Below are 20,408 nucleotides of genomic sequence, written 5' to 3' on the forward strand. Positions count from 1 at the left end.
CTATCCATATGACTTTCTTATGGAAACTGGTATGCCTTAATCATGGATTGTCCAATATACAAATACAGTTCTTGTCCATCTGCTACGATTTCAAGCTTACTTTAATATTTTATATAGAACCATTTTTCTCCATTGTGATAGACATTTTTAAACATTCTGAACTTACTTATTAAAGGCTAAATATCACATCTCCATCAAAATGAAGTAGTCTTCCTCCTTTCTTATTAATTAAAAAAAAATTCTCAGAAAAAAGAAAAAAAAATAATTGCCACACAAGAATGTTACGTGACTTAGTCTCAGGTGGCTGTTCTTTTCATTTACCTTGCACTGATTAATTTTGTAGCTGGATTCCTGGTCAGTTATTTTGAATGGCTCTGTAGAAGTGACATATCCTGATGGAAGAACAGAAATACTGTGTATGGGAAACAGTTTTGGTGTTTCTCCTACTCTAGACAAGGAATACATGAAGGGAGTGATGCGAACCAAAGTGGATGACTGCCAGGTAAAGCATTTTGCTCAGCATGCGTCTGCAAAGCACAGTTACAAATGTATGGACTGCTATCACTACAAGTGTACCTGTCTTATTATGGGAAAAAAAGCTCTTGGGATTGTGCTTTTAGGTTTATTACACAGTAATTTTAACCAGGATATTTTCTCCCCAATGTATATTAAAAAAAATATCAGTCTACCTTATCTTTAAATGAATGCATAGATAACATTTGCACTTGATTGGGATGACATTTTTAGCACATTTCTAAGAGGTTCATTGATCAAGGTGAAATACAGTAGAGTGGTCCTATTAGTACAGTATTCTGGAGATGTGACACTGTTATGTAAAGGCATTGGAGGGATAAGGACTACATTTATTTTGAACTACATTAAAGAACAGATATCTAACCTTTTATTTTTCCCCTCAAAGACAGCGCATCTCAAAGATGCTGTGTCTTAGGATGAATCATGGGAAAAAGGTGGAGGGAAGGAGCAGGATATTATCACTTATCAGTACCCTTATGTTTTGCTAATAATCCTAATGACAAATTCTGCTTCTTTAAAAATTACAGTTCATTCTTCATTAATTGTATTCTTATGTTTTCAATGATAAGGTTCAAATAATTTTTTCATATCGGATATCTCGATGATCTCCCGAGGTCCCTTCCAGCCCTAATGTCTATGAAATCTATGACATGAAAAAAGTACAGAATAGATGCAATCTGATATTTCTAAGAGCAAAATATAGGGAGTAGTCACATTACTTGAATCATCCAAGTGGAATAGTAGTGCCATTTAGTGTGTGTGTAGCATTTTTTATTACTTCTGTTCCAGTTGTAAATTAATTTCAGTTAAACAGTAATTTAATTTTTCATAATGGCAACAGCTTTCTTTAAAATGCTGTGTGATGGCAAAGGGAAACTCAGTTGTTTTATCTAAGGAATATTAATTTCTTTGTAACCTAAATTAATATGTTAATGTTAAAGTTCTCTTAATGGTTGACTTAATATATCTGTTCCAAGAATATAAAGTGAAAATTAGCTTATTGAGCCCCAGAGAGGACCAAAACCATGGTGTTGCCATGAAGAATATTTCTGAATTATCTTTTTTCTGGGGATCAGCAAATCGGGAAATACAATATATGAAAACTTCTGTGCCAATATTAAGTCACCTTGAATTCAATCATCTTAAGTCTTGACGCTCTTCTAAACCAAAAATCAGTGAGGAATTTATCACCATTTTTTGTTTAATGGTTTATTCTAGTTGAACTTATGGAAAGGTAAATTTGATCCACTAAGGTTGAGAAGTTAGTCACCTGCCATAAAAAATAAAGTACATGTATTGTAAATCCAGACAGCCTTTTTAAAGATTCTGTATCTTTTAATATCTCTGCTTGATGATGCTTTTCAGTTTGTATGCATAGCCCAGCAAGATTATTGCCGCATCCTCAATCAAGTGGAAAAGAACATGCAGAAGGTAGAGGAGGAGGGAGAGATTGTTATGGTGAAGGAGCACAGAGAGCTGGATCGCACTGGAACGAGGAAGGGTCACATTGTCATCAAGGTAAAAAAACAAAACATTCCATCCGCCCAGACGCTCTGTTGATTCATAGAGAACCTTCATTGATGAGCAAGGGCACAGATAATTAATGTATATGTTTTTAGTTTTTATATTTAAAATTAGATGCAAAGCAAAGAATTGCTAACTTTTGAGAATTTTTGTATTTTACCAAAGTTTATTAACCTTCTTATTGGTGATCACTTGTATGTCTTCAGTTTATTATGTAGGAGACCTGTAACTAGATAGGCTTAGAAATAATGCACTGTATTTAGTGCATCATACTTGTGTGAGGCAAATAAGGAGATATTTATGTACATTAATTACTAATCCTTTATTTGTTATAGGGAACAGCTGAAAGGCTCACAATGCATTTGGTAGAAGAGCACTCTGTGGTGGATCCAACATTTATAGAGGATTTCCTGTTGACCTACCGGACCTTTCTTTCCAGCCCAATGGATGTGGGCAAGAAGTTGTTGGAGTGGTTCAATGACCCTAGCCTCAGGGACAAGGTTTGGGGGAAAAATTTACTATCTGAAACTGACTTATCACTTGCATTAAAATATAAACTATTAAGAACTTGTATTCTGGCTCAGTTTTTGAGAATCAGAGACTTGTCAGCTGTCTGGCTGGAGATCTGTTAGGCAAACAAGTGGTTTTCGTTTCTTTTAATCACTTAATGCCACTCCATTTTTTTTTCTCTGTAAGGTAGAGGCAAAAGGACTTATTTGATCACATTCAAGCACTCATGCTTGAATTAACTCCAATACGTAAAATGCTTAGGTAATAGAAGTACGAATTAGCTTTCTAAAAGACTCTAACATTTCAATTTAATATATAATTCTGTGATAGTTTAGGGGTTAAGTTTGTGACAGTTCCTTATTTTCTGTGCACAACAATGGTTAAAGCAATTTGGTAAACACTTTCTACTAATAATTATTTTCTTAAAGGTAAATTTAAAGGAAAAAATAAACACCAGGCTGATTCTTGGTTCACTTTGCACAGTGCTAAAGACAGGAGCCTCTATTTAGAGGTAATGGTGTGACATGAGAATCAGGGCTAACATATCCCGTTGTTGACAGGATGTGTGGCAGTGTCTGTTAAAGTTATATAGCACTTTACCTTATAAAACCCTGACTTTAGTTTGCTTATACCTTTCCCAATTGATAGGGTTGAAGTTGCCTGTGTTGGTTTTAGGCTGAAGCTTTTGCAAATTTATATCCATTTCTGCAAATTAGTTAAAAGAAATATTGCTTAATTCACAAGTGTTCAAAATGTGACTAGTTAGCCTGCCTTTCAACAAACATCTATTGTTGTAGCTCTTAACTTTAGAATTTTGCTGATGGATATGTTTGTGGTGTTGTTGTTCAACGTACTATCCCTGTGAAAATCTGTATTTGTGCATGCAATTATTCCATAACATGTCAGATACTAAACTAGTTTATCCCTGAATAAAAATGGTGGATCAGCCCTGAAATTATCCCATGATAGTTTTAACATGTGGGTAGATAACACATCACAATTTTTCAGTCCGTCAGCATATAACTTTTTCTGTGACGTGTCCTACTTGCATGTCAGTAATTCGCAGCCTCTGTGGTCATGTTGATAATGAAACCTATATCACTGTAGTTTCTTTCAGTACTAGTCTTTCTGTATGTAAAAAGCATCTTTGCTTTTCTCTTGTTCTTATTCTTTACCTTTTTTCTCTTAGTTTTCTCTTACTTATAAGAGGAAGGTTGATTTTTTTTTTTTTCAGTTACAGAAATCCTAGTTATTTCTTCTGTAATCTTATATTTTAAAATTTAAATTGCTTATAATAAACAAATAGAAATCAATTTAATAGAAAGCCCCTTATTACATATTATACAATGACATTTTATAACACAATTTCAATTTTGGCCTGGAAACTTGTCCATTCTTATCTAATAATTAATATACTGCTACTATATGAAGTCTAACACTCCAAGCAGAAAATTTAAGGAGCACCTGAATTACAAAAGTGTCCAAGTAATAATCCTTATGTACAATAGCTTTAAAATAAAAAATACAATTAAACCTTTGATTCTTTGACTATGTAAGTTTAGTGAACATTTTATTTTACTACTTACGAATACTGGGTTTTGTTCACTCAAAACTTTAGTGTGTTATATATACAACATTTCAGGAAATGTTGAAGTAATATTGGCGCATCTGACTTATTTGAAAAATAAATCTCAGAAAACAAGAATAAAATTCTATCCTACCCTACCTCATTGTGCTTAGGAGTTTCAGCACATTATGTACAATTATCTAAACTTTAGTAACTCCTAAAATAGCTCAAAAGCCTAAAATAGTTAATTAGTTTCAATGTTATGAATTTGAGCAATTACTCTAGTTCTGCTTGCTTTTCAAGATGAATAGGGACCTACTTGGAAGCTTTTTAATCTGTGGATCCTTAACATAATAAACCATACAGCTCCAACTCATGTTAAGGCCTATTTGTAGATGCTTCTAATCTTAGATCCTTGTCACAAAAGACTACAATGGCTCTAGTTATTGTGCAAATGCGTGAGAGTATCATTTTTTTATCGTTATATAATTAGAATCAGTCGAGGGTTTTCTTAATGAGCAGTGGATCTTGGCGATGCTAGTCTTTTTTTTTTTCATCTTTTTTGTTTTAAGTAACATGTTTTGCTAACATAAAGGTAGGGGAGTCACATTTTTGAGATAACACATTTGTGTCGGAGAAGGAACAAATCTAACATTAGGTTTTTTGTTTCATTTTAATAATATAAAACTTCTCAATAGATTTAGAACCAAATTTAGTTCAGCAGGAAAAACTACTGAAACGTCATAGGACAAGTTCATGGCAAAGTAGAAGGTTAGAGCAGTAATACAAATTTTCAGAAGTGGAGATTTTGCTCAAAATGTTGCCAGATGATAAAATATTATTAACCAGGGTGCTTTTCATTTGAAGTTTTTAGAGATGCACTGATACATCAGTTGGATATCAGATCAGTATTGATCCAACCAGTTTTCATAGTTTCATAGTTTCTAGGGTTGGCAGGGACCTGAGGAGATCATCTAGTCCGACCCCCTGCCATGGCAGGAAAGAGTACTGGGGTCAAACGACCCCAGCAAGGTGTTCATCTAGCCTCCTCTTAAAGACCCCCAGGGTAGGAGCCAGCACCACTTTTCTTGGAAGTTGGTTCCAGATCCTAGCCACCCTGACCGTGAAGTAACGCCTCCTGATATCTAGCCTAAATCTACCCTCTGCCAGCTTGTGACCATTATTCCTGGTCACTCCTGGTTGTGCTCGGGGGAACAGGGTCTCCCCCAATGCCTGCTGGTCCCGTCTGACTAGTTTGTAACAGGCCACTAGATCCCCCCTCAGCCTTCTCTTGTGGAGGCTGAACAGGTTCAGGTCCCGTAGCCTCTCCTCGTAGGGCCTGCCCTGCTGCACCCTGATCATGTGAGTGGCCCTTTCTTTATATCGGATATCATACATATCAGCATACATATCAGATATCAGCAGGGGCTGCGCGGGGCTCTTCTCAGCCGGGGCTGGGCTTGGAGCAGGCGCTGGGAATATGCTGCATCCACCCCAACCTTTGCTGACACTGCGAGCCACCCAGTGTAGCCATGGCTCTTCCTGGTGCATAGATAGAGCAGTGGCAAGATTTAGGGTGGGTGCGGCATCCTCCCAGTGTCACTGGTGCCCACTCCAAGTCCAGCCCCTGCCAAGAGGAGACCCACACAGTCCCTGCTGCAGCCTGTCCCACACAGATATGGGGGGCAAATGTCCTCCCTGTGCCCACCTGGGGTGCAAGCAGCAGTGGGAGCTGCCCCCGCCATGAGCTGTGGCTCCACCCCGCTACCCTGCCTGGGCAGCGCCTGCCCCTGTTCCCTCTCTCACCATGGAGGACATGGATCTTGCCCCCTTCTTGCTCCCCCCCACACACACCCCTTCCCTTCCTCCTCCTTTTCCACCACACTAGACTTACCAGCTGGAGGTGGCTGTATCAGAAATCAAATTGGTATTGGCCGATATGCCTCTTTAGATATCAGCTATCAGTATTGGCCCCCAAAATCTCTATCAGTGCACCCCTACAAGTTTTGTAATTTGAAAGGGAACAAGAGCATCTTTTTAAAGCTGCTAATCCAAATCAGTGTCCAGAAAGTAAAGAAAGAAAGAAAAACCCTGATCTAAAGGAAAGAATTGGGAATAAATGTATTATTCTATAAGAACTGTTTTAATTTCTGCTTTTATTTAAAGAACTATTGTGTAATTAGAGGCAACCTTTTAGTGGGGTTACAGCTTGTAAGATATGTTATTAAAGAACCTAAAATAAGCAGTTCAAAATCTTTTTCTTTTCTAAAGTTGTAGTTCTCTTACCAAAGACATATAGTGCATTCTTAAACAATTGTCACAACTGTAAGTTTATATAGCACGGCACAATTTCCTGGTAATGTATAGTCAGGGTCTGCAGTGACTTAAATGTTCTAGTCCTGCAAACCCCATATTATACTCAAACAGGTTTTGTTAACTAATATTATTTTGAAAACTATGGCTTTTGTTGGATTATTTATTACTGATTGTTATATCTCCTTGGTGACAGACTGTGGTAAAGTGTCAGTGAGGTTGGCCTTGGACAAAAATTTTTACATTTAATAAGTGAAATATATGGAAACTGAAATTTAATCTTTTAACAGGATTTGGAAGCAGAATTGATCTCTGGTTATAGCAGAAGATGTTTATGTTGTTAATTTATTTGCAGGTTACACGGGTAGTGTTGTTGTGGGTCAATAATCACTTCAATGATTTTGAAGGAGATCCAGCTATGACGCAATTTTTAGAGGAGTTTGAGAACAATTTGGAAAGGGAGGTAAGAATAATGGTTTTTCTTAGGGGGAAAAAGTTTGTGTGGGAAGCAGTCAAATTATTGTACATCCAATTCATTATTATGCTACTTTTTTTCCCTTGCAGAAAATGGGTGGACATCTGAGGCTGTTAAATATTGCATGTGCTGCTAAAGCTAAACGAAGATTGATAACATTAACAAAGCCATCTCGAGAAGCCTCTTTACCTTTTATCTTGCTGGGGGGTTCAGAAAAGGGATTTGGAATCTTTGTTGACAGTGTGGATTTTGGTAGCAAAGCCACAGAAGCAGGCTTAAAGCGTGGTGACCAGGTACTTTTGTTTTTATAGTTCCTCAAGTTAATTTTTAAAACAATGTTAAGAAATTTTTTTCTCCCCCCCCCAAGTGTTGTAACATATATAACAAATTAAATATAGTATATGATGTCATAGCATGTAATGAGATAAATATTCTAAAGTTCTAATGATGAAAATTTTTCTTGCCTGCATTTTTAGATATTGGAGGTGAATGGTCAAAACTTTGAAAACATTCAACTGTCAAAAGCCATGGAGATTCTTAGGAACAATACTCATTTATCTATCACTGTGAAAACCAACTTATTTGGTCGGTTTGTGTTTTTCTTTTACTTTGTTTTATTCTAGTAATCCTACATTCAGTGTTTCTGATTAAAATAATTTTCCAGTTATAATAAATCTTTTTTGCTGTTCACAGTAACTCAAATTTGCCAAATAATTATTTCTGGCTACTACAAATTATTTATTATACATTATGTATGCAGAGGTAGTAAATGTTTAATGTAAATTACTGAAAAAATTAGACATATTTTAGGTCAATATACTTTACAGTTAGAATGCAATAATTGTTATATCACATTAAGTAGTTTTATTTTCATTTTTACATCTAATGTATATAAATATTGAATATTGATATGAGAAACGGTCAAAAAAACCTTATTATTTAGTCTTGCAAAGATAAAACTGAGAGGAGATTCATAACAGGTTTCAAATACCATAAGGATGGTTATATAGAAGGTGGTGGTAAAATGTTCTCTTTGGCTTCAGGGGAAAAGAAAAGAAAAGGTGGTCTTAAATTGCAGCAAAAGAAATTTTGGTTGGCTGTTAGGAAGAGCACTTACCACAAGAGTTCCAAGACAGATGTGTACAATTCTTTACTTGAAGCTATCATCCCCATTTGTCAGTGAATCATTAATAACGTCTCTTCATCAGCTAGTTTTTTAACCACTTATATGTCCACCTTATGGGGATTTACATCTAGGTCAGATTTCCCTAGTTTGTTAATAAGTGTTATGTGGCACAATGTCAAAAGGTCCTATTAAAGTCAAAATCTATTGCATCAACTGCTTTCCCCTTATTCACTAAGTTATGTTGTCATAAAAGGAAAGTAGCTTGGTTTGACACAATACCTTAACATATCCTTGTTGCCTGTTTATCACCTTATTTTTTAGGTGCTTATAAATTAATTTCTTCCAGAATCTTTTAGGGGATTGAAATTGGGCTGTCTACTCTATACTTTTCTGGGTATTTATTTTCATCCCTGAAACCACCTTTTTGTTGTTGTAAAAATAGATACTTTGCCCTTTTCCAGTCCTTTGGGACTTCCCTTCTTTCACTCTTTCATCTTAAGAGTTCTCAGAAACAATCACTAATGGTTACAAAACTCCCTTACTAGTCTTTAAGTAACCTAGTTTGAATGTCACTTGGCTCTGTTGACTTGAATTCATTCCCTACATATTCTTTAACTGCTCTTTCCCTGTTCTTAATTGTGGTCCTATCTCCATGTTAAAAATAATTACAAATCTGGTTTTGGTTAACTTTTTCTGTGAAATGAAACAAAAAAACATTTAATACTTCTGCTTTTTCTTTCTTATACATTCTTTGCTCTCTTCCTCCATTAAGTAGTAGGCTTTATATTTAACATTTACTTCTAATGCATTGAATGACAGGCAAGATTTTTTTGTGATTATCCTTTTTGGATCATCTAAATAGTTGGAAGAGCTGTTAGACTCAGGTTTCAGGCATCAGGTTACCCTCCTCAGGACTGAGAAACTAGCTAACATAGGTTGAGCAAAAGAGCAAAGAAGAGACTCCATATAATGAAAGCAGTTTGGTTGGAGAAGTGGAGAACAGCTGCAAACTAGGAGTGAAGACTTGTTATCGGGAGCCTTAGTGGCTAAGTGTAGGCAGTCAAAAAGCCTAAGGCTGAATTGATTCAAACTTTGTGTAGATTGAACCGATAAGAAAGTGAACAGACATTTACTTTTGATTCTGCAAATACAGCCACACACCTGTGGTGGCTCAGGCTAAAAGCTGGGGGAGGGGGAAAGGGCTAGAGTATGCCTTCCCTTCCCTTTGGCAGTGGCCGGAAGGCTAGAGAGAAGCCCTCCAAGGCTTTCCTCCTCTCCCTACTTAAACTGGGAGGGAGAGGAGGGAGGACATGGCCAGGCTCTGGCAGACTCCCTGAGTATGATGGGAGGTGGAGCGAGTTAAACCCCACTTTGGCCTGCATGGACTCCAGCCAGGGTATGCTGGTGGGTGGGGGAATGGGCGCCTGCCAGGCATTTCCCCTGCTTCCTGCTGGACTAGGGGTGGGGGGGAGGAGGGAGGCATGCCCAGGCTGGCATATTGAGGTAGAGGAGAGGGGAGGGATGTTTAAACCCCTTCCCTGCCCACACAGGACTCCAACCAGGGTCTGCCTGGCAGGGGAAGAGCAGCCCTGTCAGGCTTTTACCGTGCTCAAGCAGGTCAGACACTGGCCTAGGTTGACATGCTGAGGCAGAGGGGAAGGGTGTTTAAACTTCTTCCCCTGCCCACACAGGACTTCAGCCAGGATCTGCCTGGCAGGGGTGGAGCAGGCTTTTACTCAGCTCCCTGCTCAAGTGGGGGTTGTGGCCAGACACCAGCCCAGGTCAGCATGCTGAACGGAGAAGAGAGGGGGGTTTAAATCCCCTCCCCCACCTACACAGGACCCCAACTGGGCTCTACTTGGCAGGGGTCCTGCCTGTCTTTCCCCACTCGCTGCTCCAGCGGCTGGCATAAGAGAGGAGGGAGGGGCATTTAAACTCCCTCCCCTTCCTGCACAGGACCCCGGACACAGTTTGCTTGGCAGGTAGCACAGCCCAGGGCTGCAGAGCATCCTGTGATGCTGGAGGACTGAGAGTTAACTTGCACCAGGAAGAGATCTAGGGCAGAGGTTCCATAAACTGGTTTGACCTAAATCAGTTCAGTCGGATAGTACATCTGACCAGGTTTGTTAAACCAGTTTTGGCCATTTTGAAGGCAGTTTAAGTGCACTGAACTTCTGTTCTGTTACAGGTTTAAGCCAGTTTCTGATCACTAAAATCAGTTTTTGTAACTTCTGTCTATAGCATACAAGACAAAAGTAGTGCAGTAGACTAAGCAATCTGATTTAGTGAGAAGAGGGAGAGGGTTCAAGATGGAAGAGGATAACGATTACTTGTCAAGTGGAGGTAGATTTAGTAGCAGTATTTATTAGTGGTAATAAGCCTTAACGCCTCTGTCTGTATTAAGTCCAGAAATTTTGCTTTTCAGTAGAATTTTTGCTCCTGGGGTATCTTTTTAGTTTTTTTGGTACACTGTGTATGAGATATACCAGGTTCTGTGATATACATGCATCACATCTATTAATTCTGATGTTCTTGTTGTGTGAGGGCAATTGATTGTTATGGTTTCATAGACATGTTGACAGGTTTCAAATTTATTAGGGCTCTTCATACCCAAGAGCTGTCCGAGAAGTTTCCCAACTATATATTTGGTCCAATAAAAGGTAGCACAAAAAAATCCTCACCCCTCAAATATTTCTTGGACATCACAGCTATAACTTTCTACCTCTACTAGTGTATAGAATCTTTTATGTCTCTTGCTAGTTTGTATCTCATTTTGGATGCGTCTATATTGCTGATTTGTTCAAGCATATAACTGATATGCGCCACCTTATTTACCAACTTGATTTCTGCACTTAAACCCCAGATTAAGTTACAAGCCTATTCTGAGGGCAACCTAACAGTTTCAAATATGTCAGATATTGTGGTGATACAGGTGACACCAGTGCAGCTTCATGCCCTCATTTCTGCAACCGGCACATGAAGATCAAGAAGGTGTGGGTGGATACAATGTTTTTCTCAGTGACATTCAAGAGCTCCCTGGAAGCCGTATAGACTAGGGGTGTGCAAAGCTTCTGTCACTGATTAGATTCGGCCCGATTCAGAAGCTGAATCACCGAATCCAAATTGAATAGGGAGACCAAAAAACCCCTTGGAATCGATTTGGAGATTCGAAAGGCAGCCTTTCAAGGGGAAAAAAAACTGAAAAGAGGGAAGGGGAGCAGAAGGGGAAAAACTGACGTCTGTAGCTGGCCAGTGACTGTGATCTTTCTCTAAGTCCCCTTCCAATTACTGTGCTCTGGAAGAGGGACGTAGAAACAGTATATGAGCTTCTGTCTGCAGCCTTTCTGTTCCTTTTGTGAGGCGTTTCTGCCTGAGCAAAAGAGGGGTGGGCAGCTGGCCCCAGAAACAGGTGGGCAGGCGGCAATCTAACAGGCACCAGGAAGGCCCCCTGTTACAGGCTACCATCCCCACTGTTTTCATCCAAATCTTCATTAACACACACAAGTGATACAAGTTTTGCTTTCAGCAGTTCGAGGGGAAGGTTCCCATAAACCGCTGCACCTATCTCCTTGAAATTTGGCAGGCTTCATGCCCTCAGAAGGGACTACCATGCCTGCTGTTTTTCACCCAAATCAGCCAAAAAATGACAAAGTTATAGGAATTTCAGTAATTGGATATTATAGTCTATGGCCAAATCACCGAATCTCTCTGAATCGGTACCTAATCTTCCAAAGCTGATTCAGCCAAATCAATTCGGGACAATGATCCAAATTTCCAAATCAAATCGCTGTCCTCTGAATCCAAATCAAATACTTCCCTATTCACACAGGCCTAGTATAGACACTACCTTTGTGCCTTAGTCTTTCTGCCTTTTGTTTTCCTATGCTTCCTTTTTTTTCCTTTTCCACTTAGTCATGTGCCCTTGTTTCCTTTTTTGCATGATTATTTTTGGATTTTTATGGTAGTGAAAGAGTTTCTGATGTAGCCATATTGATATTTTACTGTACGTTCTATTTTTCCTTGCTCCTGTGCATATAATATTCTCCTTCAGTAACTGCCAGGTGTCCTGAGCTCCTTTCTTTGTCTTAAATATTATTACTAATATGCTGTACTTACCAGTTTTCTGAGTTTGAAACCTATGGTGTTTTTTATTTTGTTTGTTTATTATGCTGCTCCTTTTTCATAGAAAAGTGACTTTTTCTAGCTTTTTGTTTCGGTTTCACCCAAGTAACCTTCCACCTTCTGAATTCTTGTTAGTCTCCTCCTGATTCGGTGATGTTATAGACGCATAGCATATCATCACTCCTGTTCTTTTTCCTTTTAGCTTGATTCAGAGACAACCAGCAAAAATGCCTTTCACCCATTCTTGAGATTCAAAACAAGTGTTTGTATTGTCAATGTAGAGCATACCACCTCCTTTTTTTTAATCTGCTTGGTCTTCTTGCATAGGCTAAACCTTGCAATTTTCACACCAGATCTATGATGCCAGTCCAATCCATGACCAAAACAGTGACTTCAACTGCTTCCTGTTTATGAATGTGTTAGATGTTTGATATAGACCAGGTCTTTTTCCCCACAATTCCTCATTTGTGGAACACCATCCAGTGGTTGAAATCAAATATCTCCCACCAACACTGTTGACTTGGTCTTGCATTCATGTCCTGTATGCTGGGTCATTTTTCCTGTTTTCTATTTTATATTGTCACAGTGTTCTGGGCAGTGTTTGGCGTAGTAATTAACACAAAAAAATGTTACAGAGAGAATCTTTTTTTCCTCTAATTCACATTATTAAACCTTTATTTCCTTTGCAGTTTTTAAGGAACTTCTAACAAGATTGTCAGAGGAGAAAAGAAATGGTGCTCCCCACCTGCCTAAAATTGGTGATATTAAAAAAGCAAGTCGTTACTCTATTCCAGACCTTGCTGTTGATGTGGAGCAGGTGATAGGACTAGAAAAAGTTAATAAGAAAAGTAAAGCCAACACAGTTGGAGGACGAAACAAACTAAAAAAGATACTTGATAAAACGCGAATCAGTATCCTGCCTCAGAAACCGTACAAGTGAGCACTTTTGATTTACTGTAAAATGCTTCATTTGTTAACTATTGATATTTAAGCAGAAGGATATGTTAAATCTTTAAAAAGAACTGTTTTTGCTTTCTTTATGAACTGTGTGGTACCTTATTTGGACAGGTATTAATCTTGGCTGTTATTCCTGTAGCAAATATGCGCACACTCTTGATGCTGTTAACATTATCATACTTGATGTTAGCACTTACTATTTTCTGTTGTTTTTAATGAAATTCTGCTTTAAACATTTTTACATTTTGACCTTTCTGCCATGGTAAGTATTAAAAGGTCCTTTTGCAATTATGGTTGATATTAGTGAGTATAGTTGGGCCAGCAAGTTGTTTGCAGTGGGTTCTGAGCAGCGATCGTGTGTGTTTCTCCATCCCAGTGATAGTTGTTTCATGCTACTAGAAGGGCAAACAAAGCCAAAATCCCCAAACCAGATTTAAACCCATGTCCTTCAATGGAGTTGGATATATTTTACACAGGTGCTAAGTTGTATACCTCGTGTATCTTTTCTAATCCGGCATCTTTTGGAGGTGATCTTCTTAGCCCATGGTGAGAAGGGATGTATTGTAGTGGTGAAAAACTCTTATCTGACCAATACTGAGTCTCTTTTAAAGTCTTACTGGTGGAGTTGGTGGGGTCTTACTCTAACCTGAGAATGGGGGAATATGGAATTGAAAAACATGAAACACCAAATATACTAGGTCCTAGCAAAGGAAAATTTGCTGATACAATAGAACCAACAGCACTTCCCTTCTGTATCCCCATATTAAAAAAAGTTTTTCCTAATATCTAATTATTAAGCACCCTTTACTATATAATAGTTTAGCATGTTTATGCTCTTTTAGTTTTCTGTTGAACTATATTTATTGTTTGCACTGTTCTATATTAATAATATTAATAGTATCAAACTGTCTTAGGAAAAAAGTGACACAATTTCTCTTTGCAGTTCCTAATTCTTATTCAGAAGACTAGTAAAAGCCAGAAAAACAATATGGTTGACCTTAAAATCCCTTTCTCTTTTTGCTAGTCTTAATCCCTGCATTATGTATAACAATTTAGGTCTTTAAAGCCCATTGACATTTCAGCTGTTTGTGAAAGTGTGATTCCCACATAGAGATGTGTGGGACGTAGCTTTTCAAATACGTGCCTTCACTCCCAGCAAACTTCTGACTTGGGTTTCTTAATAATTAACAGCATTTCAGTGTCACAAGGGACTTCAAGTCCTCATTCGTTCTTTTTTGGAAACCTCAAATAGAAAGCACATAAGCAATTTAATGCCTACTGTCTTGCCTTTCAAAGAGGTCATTTACTAGTTAGTAAACATAAGTAAATAAAGATCTTCTTGCTATTCAGGCAGGAAATGTATATTCTTCAAATTGTTAGTTCTTTCTGTATTAATTGTACCTCAGCACACACTGAAAAATTGCAGAAGTAACTGAAATTAATGTATTCCCCCCCGCTTTAAGCCTCAGTCTTCCTGCCAGCACCCCTCCCCACCACCACCAAATAAAGTATTTTGAAAAACAGCAAGAACAAGTATGTTGTGGAAGCACCCAAGATTGCATATAGTGTTACTAGTCATAAGCCTGATTTTTCTTGGGTTTATTTTTTGTTTACAACCCATCAGGATCTCACTGATTATTTTTTAATTTTATCCAAGTTTCCATTTGGGCTTAAAGTAAATGCTTTGTACTTGTATCTTACCATTCATGTGAGATTCTAATAGCACTTTTGAAACTTTTTTTTTAATCTTTACAACATCAGAATTAATTTGATCTGCGTTGATCCTCTTGAGTAAAGTCACTTCTAGTTTAGAACACAGCATGTTTAACAATGCATGGTAAAATTTATACAAGTGGAGAGAAAGGAAAAGGAGTACAGTATCTAGTTGAAACTGTAGGAGGACTTTATGAAGTAGGTAGGATATAATTATATGAGTTTGTATTTAGCCAAAATATTGAAGTTGACACCTTTTTCTGTGAAAAAATACCATCAGTTGTTGCTATGACTAGAAGTGATTGGATCATTGTTTTTGTACTTGAAAAAACAATACATCCAGCAGTATTGATGTCCTTGTGGTTACATAGCAAAATGTGTTCAACAGTGGCAGGGGAGTTGACTGTTCCCTCTTGAATTGCCATTGCTGCTGCTCACTGCACACTAAGCTTTGCGCAGAGCAGGGGTTACTGACCTATCTGGCCTGCAGAGCTACTGCATGTGACGCACAGAGTGGAGGCTTCAGCAGCTGGGTGTTTGGATGGGCAGGTGCTTTTCCCATGCTGCACCATGACTGGGCAGCAGAGAGAAGCAGCAGTTGGCTTCATAGTTCCCGTTTACCTTCAGTCCAAGCTGGATCATTCTGGTCCACCACTGAAAAATGTTGCCAACATATGGCATAGAGACATCTCATCAAATAAATTGTAGCTTGTTCCTGCTTTGCTTCAGAGAGCAATAGGATCCCTGCAGAAGATTCAGCATGTTTCTACCATTATTAAAGCATGAGAAAATATAGTCTTTCTTAAAATTGCTTTGATCACATAGCCTCAACCTGACTTTGCAGAAGTAAAGCACATTTCCTGTGACCCGAGGGAGAAACCTTTTTTTTTCCTTCTGCAAAGGGGTTACTCAGTCCATACAAACACTGCTGTTTCCCTCTACCATCCTCTAACCACAGGCTTCAGTACTGTCACTCATCCACATCAATATCAATCTGCAGCCAAAGGGACTCTATTCTTGACTATTCTGTGGTACCTGATACTAGCACTGGTTTGTCTTCAGTCATTTGCTGACCAGATTGCTTCTCAGATTGCCAGTGCTAACCAGATCATTTCCCAGATCTGCCATGAACAGCACTAGAAATAAGGAAATAGGACAGGAGGGGAATGTTGATTGAATAGCTGCTTCTGTAAGCACAGAAGAGTATAACTAAATGTAATATGACAATCTAAAATGGAAATGCAATTTATGATAAACTAAGTCAGTTCCTTAGAGCTTTAATGTAGATACTCTGATTTGTGACTAGCAGGCTAAGGTTTCTAAAACATAGCTTAAAATTAAGCTCCTACATCCTTTTATATTGTAGGTATGCCAGTTTCTTTTTAGGCTAGATGCCTGTGCATGGCAATTCAAAATGAAGTTCAAGTTCCAGTTTGCTATGTGTTTGGGTATCTATTTTTTAAAATGTGTTCTCATTTAATATTTGACTTTCACTCACCAAAACATTTTATTTGAAGTTCAGTTTTCTTCTTAAAGTAAATTGACCAGCGTTGCTCTTCGATAGTCTCCCTCAGCTGAGGATTGAACTTTTTGGCAGGCATGCCACAAATTAAACCTTGTGCCCTCTTCTAGTGCCACTTAGGTCCCTTTCTCTTGCCCAATCTTCTGCTCTTACGGCTTCTTGCCCTGTGTTGCCTGCCTGATCTGCTGCTTTGCTTTCTGCTTCCTGCCCTATCCTCCTCTCCAGTCTGTCATATGCCAAATGCAGAGACTTCCCATGCTACTTGTGGCATGAATACTGCGGGTTAGCCACAGCTTGTCTAGCTATTGAAAGACCCCTTGGCTCAGCCTTCTCCACTGGCTCCAGTTTTTCCTTTGCTGAGTAAGGTCCATTTAGAATCATGGAATGGGAAGGGACTTCTAGGGTCATTTGGTCTAACCCCCTGCATGAGTGCTACTACTCGATCATCCTTGTCCAATACATATTTGGCTTCCTCTTGTAAACCTCTAATGAAAAATATTCCAGAATTTCCCTGAATAATGTATTCTACTGCCTTAGTATTGTAACAATAGAGTTTTTATCTTGAGATCTAATTTCGTCTACTTTGCTGCAACTTTAAAGCCATTGTCTTGTGTTCTGCTTTCTGCAGCAAAAGTGAACATTTGTTCAAATATTTGAAGACTACTGTGATGCCCCCCAGCCCCAATTCTTTTTTTTCTCCAAGCTAAACATGCCTGGCTCTCTCAACCTTTCCTTGTATGACTTACTTTCTAACCCCTTTATCACTTTTGTTGCCTGCATCTGGACCCTCCCTAACTTCTCCTTAAAATGCTGAGTCAAGAACGACATGTAGTACTCCAGATGAGTCCTAAGGAATGCTGACTAGAGTGGCAATATCACCTCCTGTGTCTTTCATCTAATATTCCTGTTGATACACCCACAATTTTTATTTCCTTTTTTTTATAACTATATCACATTGCTGATTCCTATTGAGATCAAGACTCTGATCCACCAACACCTATAGGTTCTTTTCAAGAATTTTGTAATATAGCCAGTTATCTCCCATTCTGTATTTGTACTCTTTATTTAGGTCTAGCACCTTACATCCTGAAATGCAAGTAATCTGTGGATTGGTATCCACTTTTATCAGATACCCCATCTCTACCCATGACCTGCCAGCATTTTTGAGACCCTCTAGAGCTATGTGATTGAAGGGTTAGGATGCAGTGCTTGTTCTGGGATAAGGCATTCATTTATAAGATGAGCTAGATATCATTAGTTGAGAGAAGACTGAGCTGAAGTTTTAGGTTTTTTTAGAAGCACAGTATTCACAAACTTTTCAATAAATTCTTCCTGCCATTACAAAAATGGAAACAGCTTTGTTGGGTTTTTCTTACCATAGAACCTAGAAAGGACAAAGCAATTCTAATATAATTGTTCTATGGTATTTTGGATGCTGCTGAACAACACAAAGAGAAACTATATAGTAAGTACTAGTTGGGGTATATTAACTATAAATCAGTGATTTCTGTGAATATAAACAAAAATGTGAACACTTCTAAGTCCTAAAGTTTTTTTTCTTTCTTCTTTCTATGGCACAGCGATATTGGAATTGGCCAGTCCCAAGATGACAGTATTGTAGGACTGAGGCAAACCAAACACATCCCTCCTGCTCTACCAGTCAGTGGAACGCTGTCATCTAGTAATCCAGATTTATTGCAGTCACATCACCGCATCTTAGACTTCAACACAACTCCAGGTGAGCATCGGTTTATTATTTTTCTTAAACCCTCTATTAACTTTCCTGAAAGCCCTTCAGATTTTGGATGTGCACATGAGTTTATATTGACCACATCTATGCAGACCATATAGGTTTCTTACCTACAGCTCCTGGTCACATTGTTCCAGTTAATTCCACAAAAGATAAACATTTATGCGCATCTATTCTTTTTATGCAAGTTGAATGCATGGGTGGCTTTAGGGTTGTTGGTTGTAGCCATGTTGGTCTAAGGACCTGGATGGACAAAGTTGTTTGGGTAAAGGTGATATCTTTTATTAGACCAACTAAATAGTTGGAAAAATTTTTCTTTGCAAGCTTTCAGGCACAAACACATTTCCTTAGGCATAGGGAGAGTCTGCTGGTGTTCTGGGTGCTCTACTGGGTGGAATGGGTGGATCTAGAATTTGAAAAGTGGGTGTGCAGATGTTGAGGCTTTAAAAATGAACTAGAAGAGTTTCCCTCCTTGAAAGCACAGAGGCGGTAAGAGATCTTGGAGTCATTATTGACTCCAAGATGAACATGAGCTGCCAATGCCAGACCACAGCCAGCAAGGCCAGCCATACCTTGTCATGCATGCAAAGGTGCATCTCAAGCCAGTCCAGAGAACTGATCCTCCCCCTCTATGCGACTTTGGTCAGGCCGCACTTGGACTTCAAAAGAGTTGTGGCCAGCCTGGAGAGGGTTCAGAGGAGGGCCACCCGCTTGGTGAGAGGGCAGCAGGACAGGCCTTAGGAGGAGAGACTGAGGGACCTGAACCTGGTCAGCCTCAGCAAGAGAAGGCTGAGGGGGGACCTGGTGGCTGCCTACAAACTCATCAAGGGAGATCAACAGCAAATAGGTAGAGCTCTTTTCTCCCCAGCACTGCCTGGGGTGACGAGGAACAATGGTAATAAGCTGAAGGAGAATAGGTTTAGGTTAGAGATCAGAAGGCAATATTTTACAGTTAGGGTGGACAAAATCTGGAACCAACTTCCCAGAGAAGTGGTCCTTGCCCCTACCTTGGGCAAGTTCAAGAGGAGGCTGGATGATCATCTGTCTGGGGTCTTGTGAACCCAGCGTTCATTCCTGCATGTGGCAGGGGGTCTGGCTAGATGATCTGTTCAGGTTCCTCCTGACCCTAGATACTATGAAACTATAGAAGGTTTACTGATATACTAGGAGCCTAGGATTGTGTTATTTAGTTTAAGATTGAAGCAAAAATGAATAAAGCTATGATGGAATGAGTTGAAGACAATCTGCAGGGCTGTGAAATAGGAGCTTCATTGCCAGGAGCTGTACATAGAGAGGTTGTTAACACCTGTGGAATGAATGGTTTAGAAGGGATCAGGTAGACGATAATGAGGGATAAGGTTAGTTGACTCTCTTAGCACTGCCTGTCTAGAAATGCTGCAGCCTCTGTTAGGCAGTTTTAAACTTTGGCTGGAACAGGAACCAAAGGGTTGTAAGTGCACCAGTGCAGGTCCCCGTCCGCCGTCCGCCCCCCACCCCCAAATCCACCTTTGTTTTAATGCATGGTTTGCCTGTAATTTAGGGTATGGCATACATGATATGTTCTGATTTTGTTTTATCTCCAAACTCATCTTTTGGACAATAATTCATTCAAGACTGTAGTAGTCTGAACTAACCCACAGGAGATTTCATATACTGAAATAGACTACAGTCATTTCAGTGGAGGGAGGAAGTCCTTAAACTGAACTCAGTGAATTCAAATTCATTTGTGGTTCAGTTCCTGTTTCAGCCATAGACTTTGGTCATCTTGGACAAGTCCCTTAAGGCAAGATCCACAAAGAGATCCGAATATGTTGCTGCTGAGATTTTCATGACTAACTTGCAGGTGACTGAGACCCTCTTCTCCCCAAAATGGAGTCCATGGCCCTGACTTAGGTGTCCAGCTTTGCTATGTAGTACACAAAAGGATTCAAATGCCTTGGAATGGGATTCATAATGGTGAACATACTGAGCATTTGGTGTACCTAGCCATAACCAGTAAAATCAACAAGCAGACTAAATGCCAATGAAAATGCTAGATTCCCTTGTTCCTGAAAATAGCATGATTGAGGTTATAGACAAGTGTACCTTTTAACTACTTGGGAAGAAGAAAGGCAGCTGACACTTAAAAGCTTGCCTCAACTGTTACATATGCATGATCCTGTAGATACAGGTTAGTTAAATTGTCCTTAGTTAGACACTGAATTGAAAGGAGCTTAAAGTTGTGGTGGTTTTGCTATACCTGTATTGCTACAGAATCCTGCAAACATAACAGTTGCATCATAACAGTTTATAGGA

The 20,408-nt window shown here is 39.0% G+C and overlaps 1 protein-coding gene across 15 annotated transcripts in view; it reads left to right on the forward strand.

Moving 5' to 3' along the window:
* The window catches only part of RAPGEF2 (Rap guanine nucleotide exchange factor 2), a 295,940-nt gene that overhangs the window by 248,238 nt on the left and 27,294 nt on the right, over positions 1–20,408 (forward strand). For all 15 annotated transcript variants that reach the window (XM_019534546.1, XM_019534555.1, XM_019534550.1 and 12 more), the window contains 8 exons: positions 344–502; positions 1,900–2,052; positions 2,394–2,558; positions 6,804–6,911; positions 7,013–7,216; positions 7,400–7,508; positions 12,861–13,107; positions 17,944–18,101. In XM_019534546.1, the coding sequence (XP_019390091.1) occupies positions 344–502; positions 1,900–2,052; positions 2,394–2,558; positions 6,804–6,911; positions 7,013–7,216; positions 7,400–7,508; positions 12,861–13,107; positions 17,944–18,101 (1,303 nt within the window). The remainder of the gene's footprint in view (positions 1–343; positions 503–1,899; positions 2,053–2,393; positions 2,559–6,803; positions 6,912–7,012; positions 7,217–7,399; positions 7,509–12,860; positions 13,108–17,943; positions 18,102–20,408) is intronic.

This window comes from Crocodylus porosus, unplaced genomic scaffold, assembly GCF_001723895.1.
Source record: "Crocodylus porosus isolate Cpor-Errol unplaced genomic scaffold, CroPor_comp1, whole genome shotgun sequence".
Classification (NCBI taxonomy): domain Eukaryota; kingdom Metazoa; phylum Chordata; order Crocodylia; family Crocodylidae; genus Crocodylus; species Crocodylus porosus.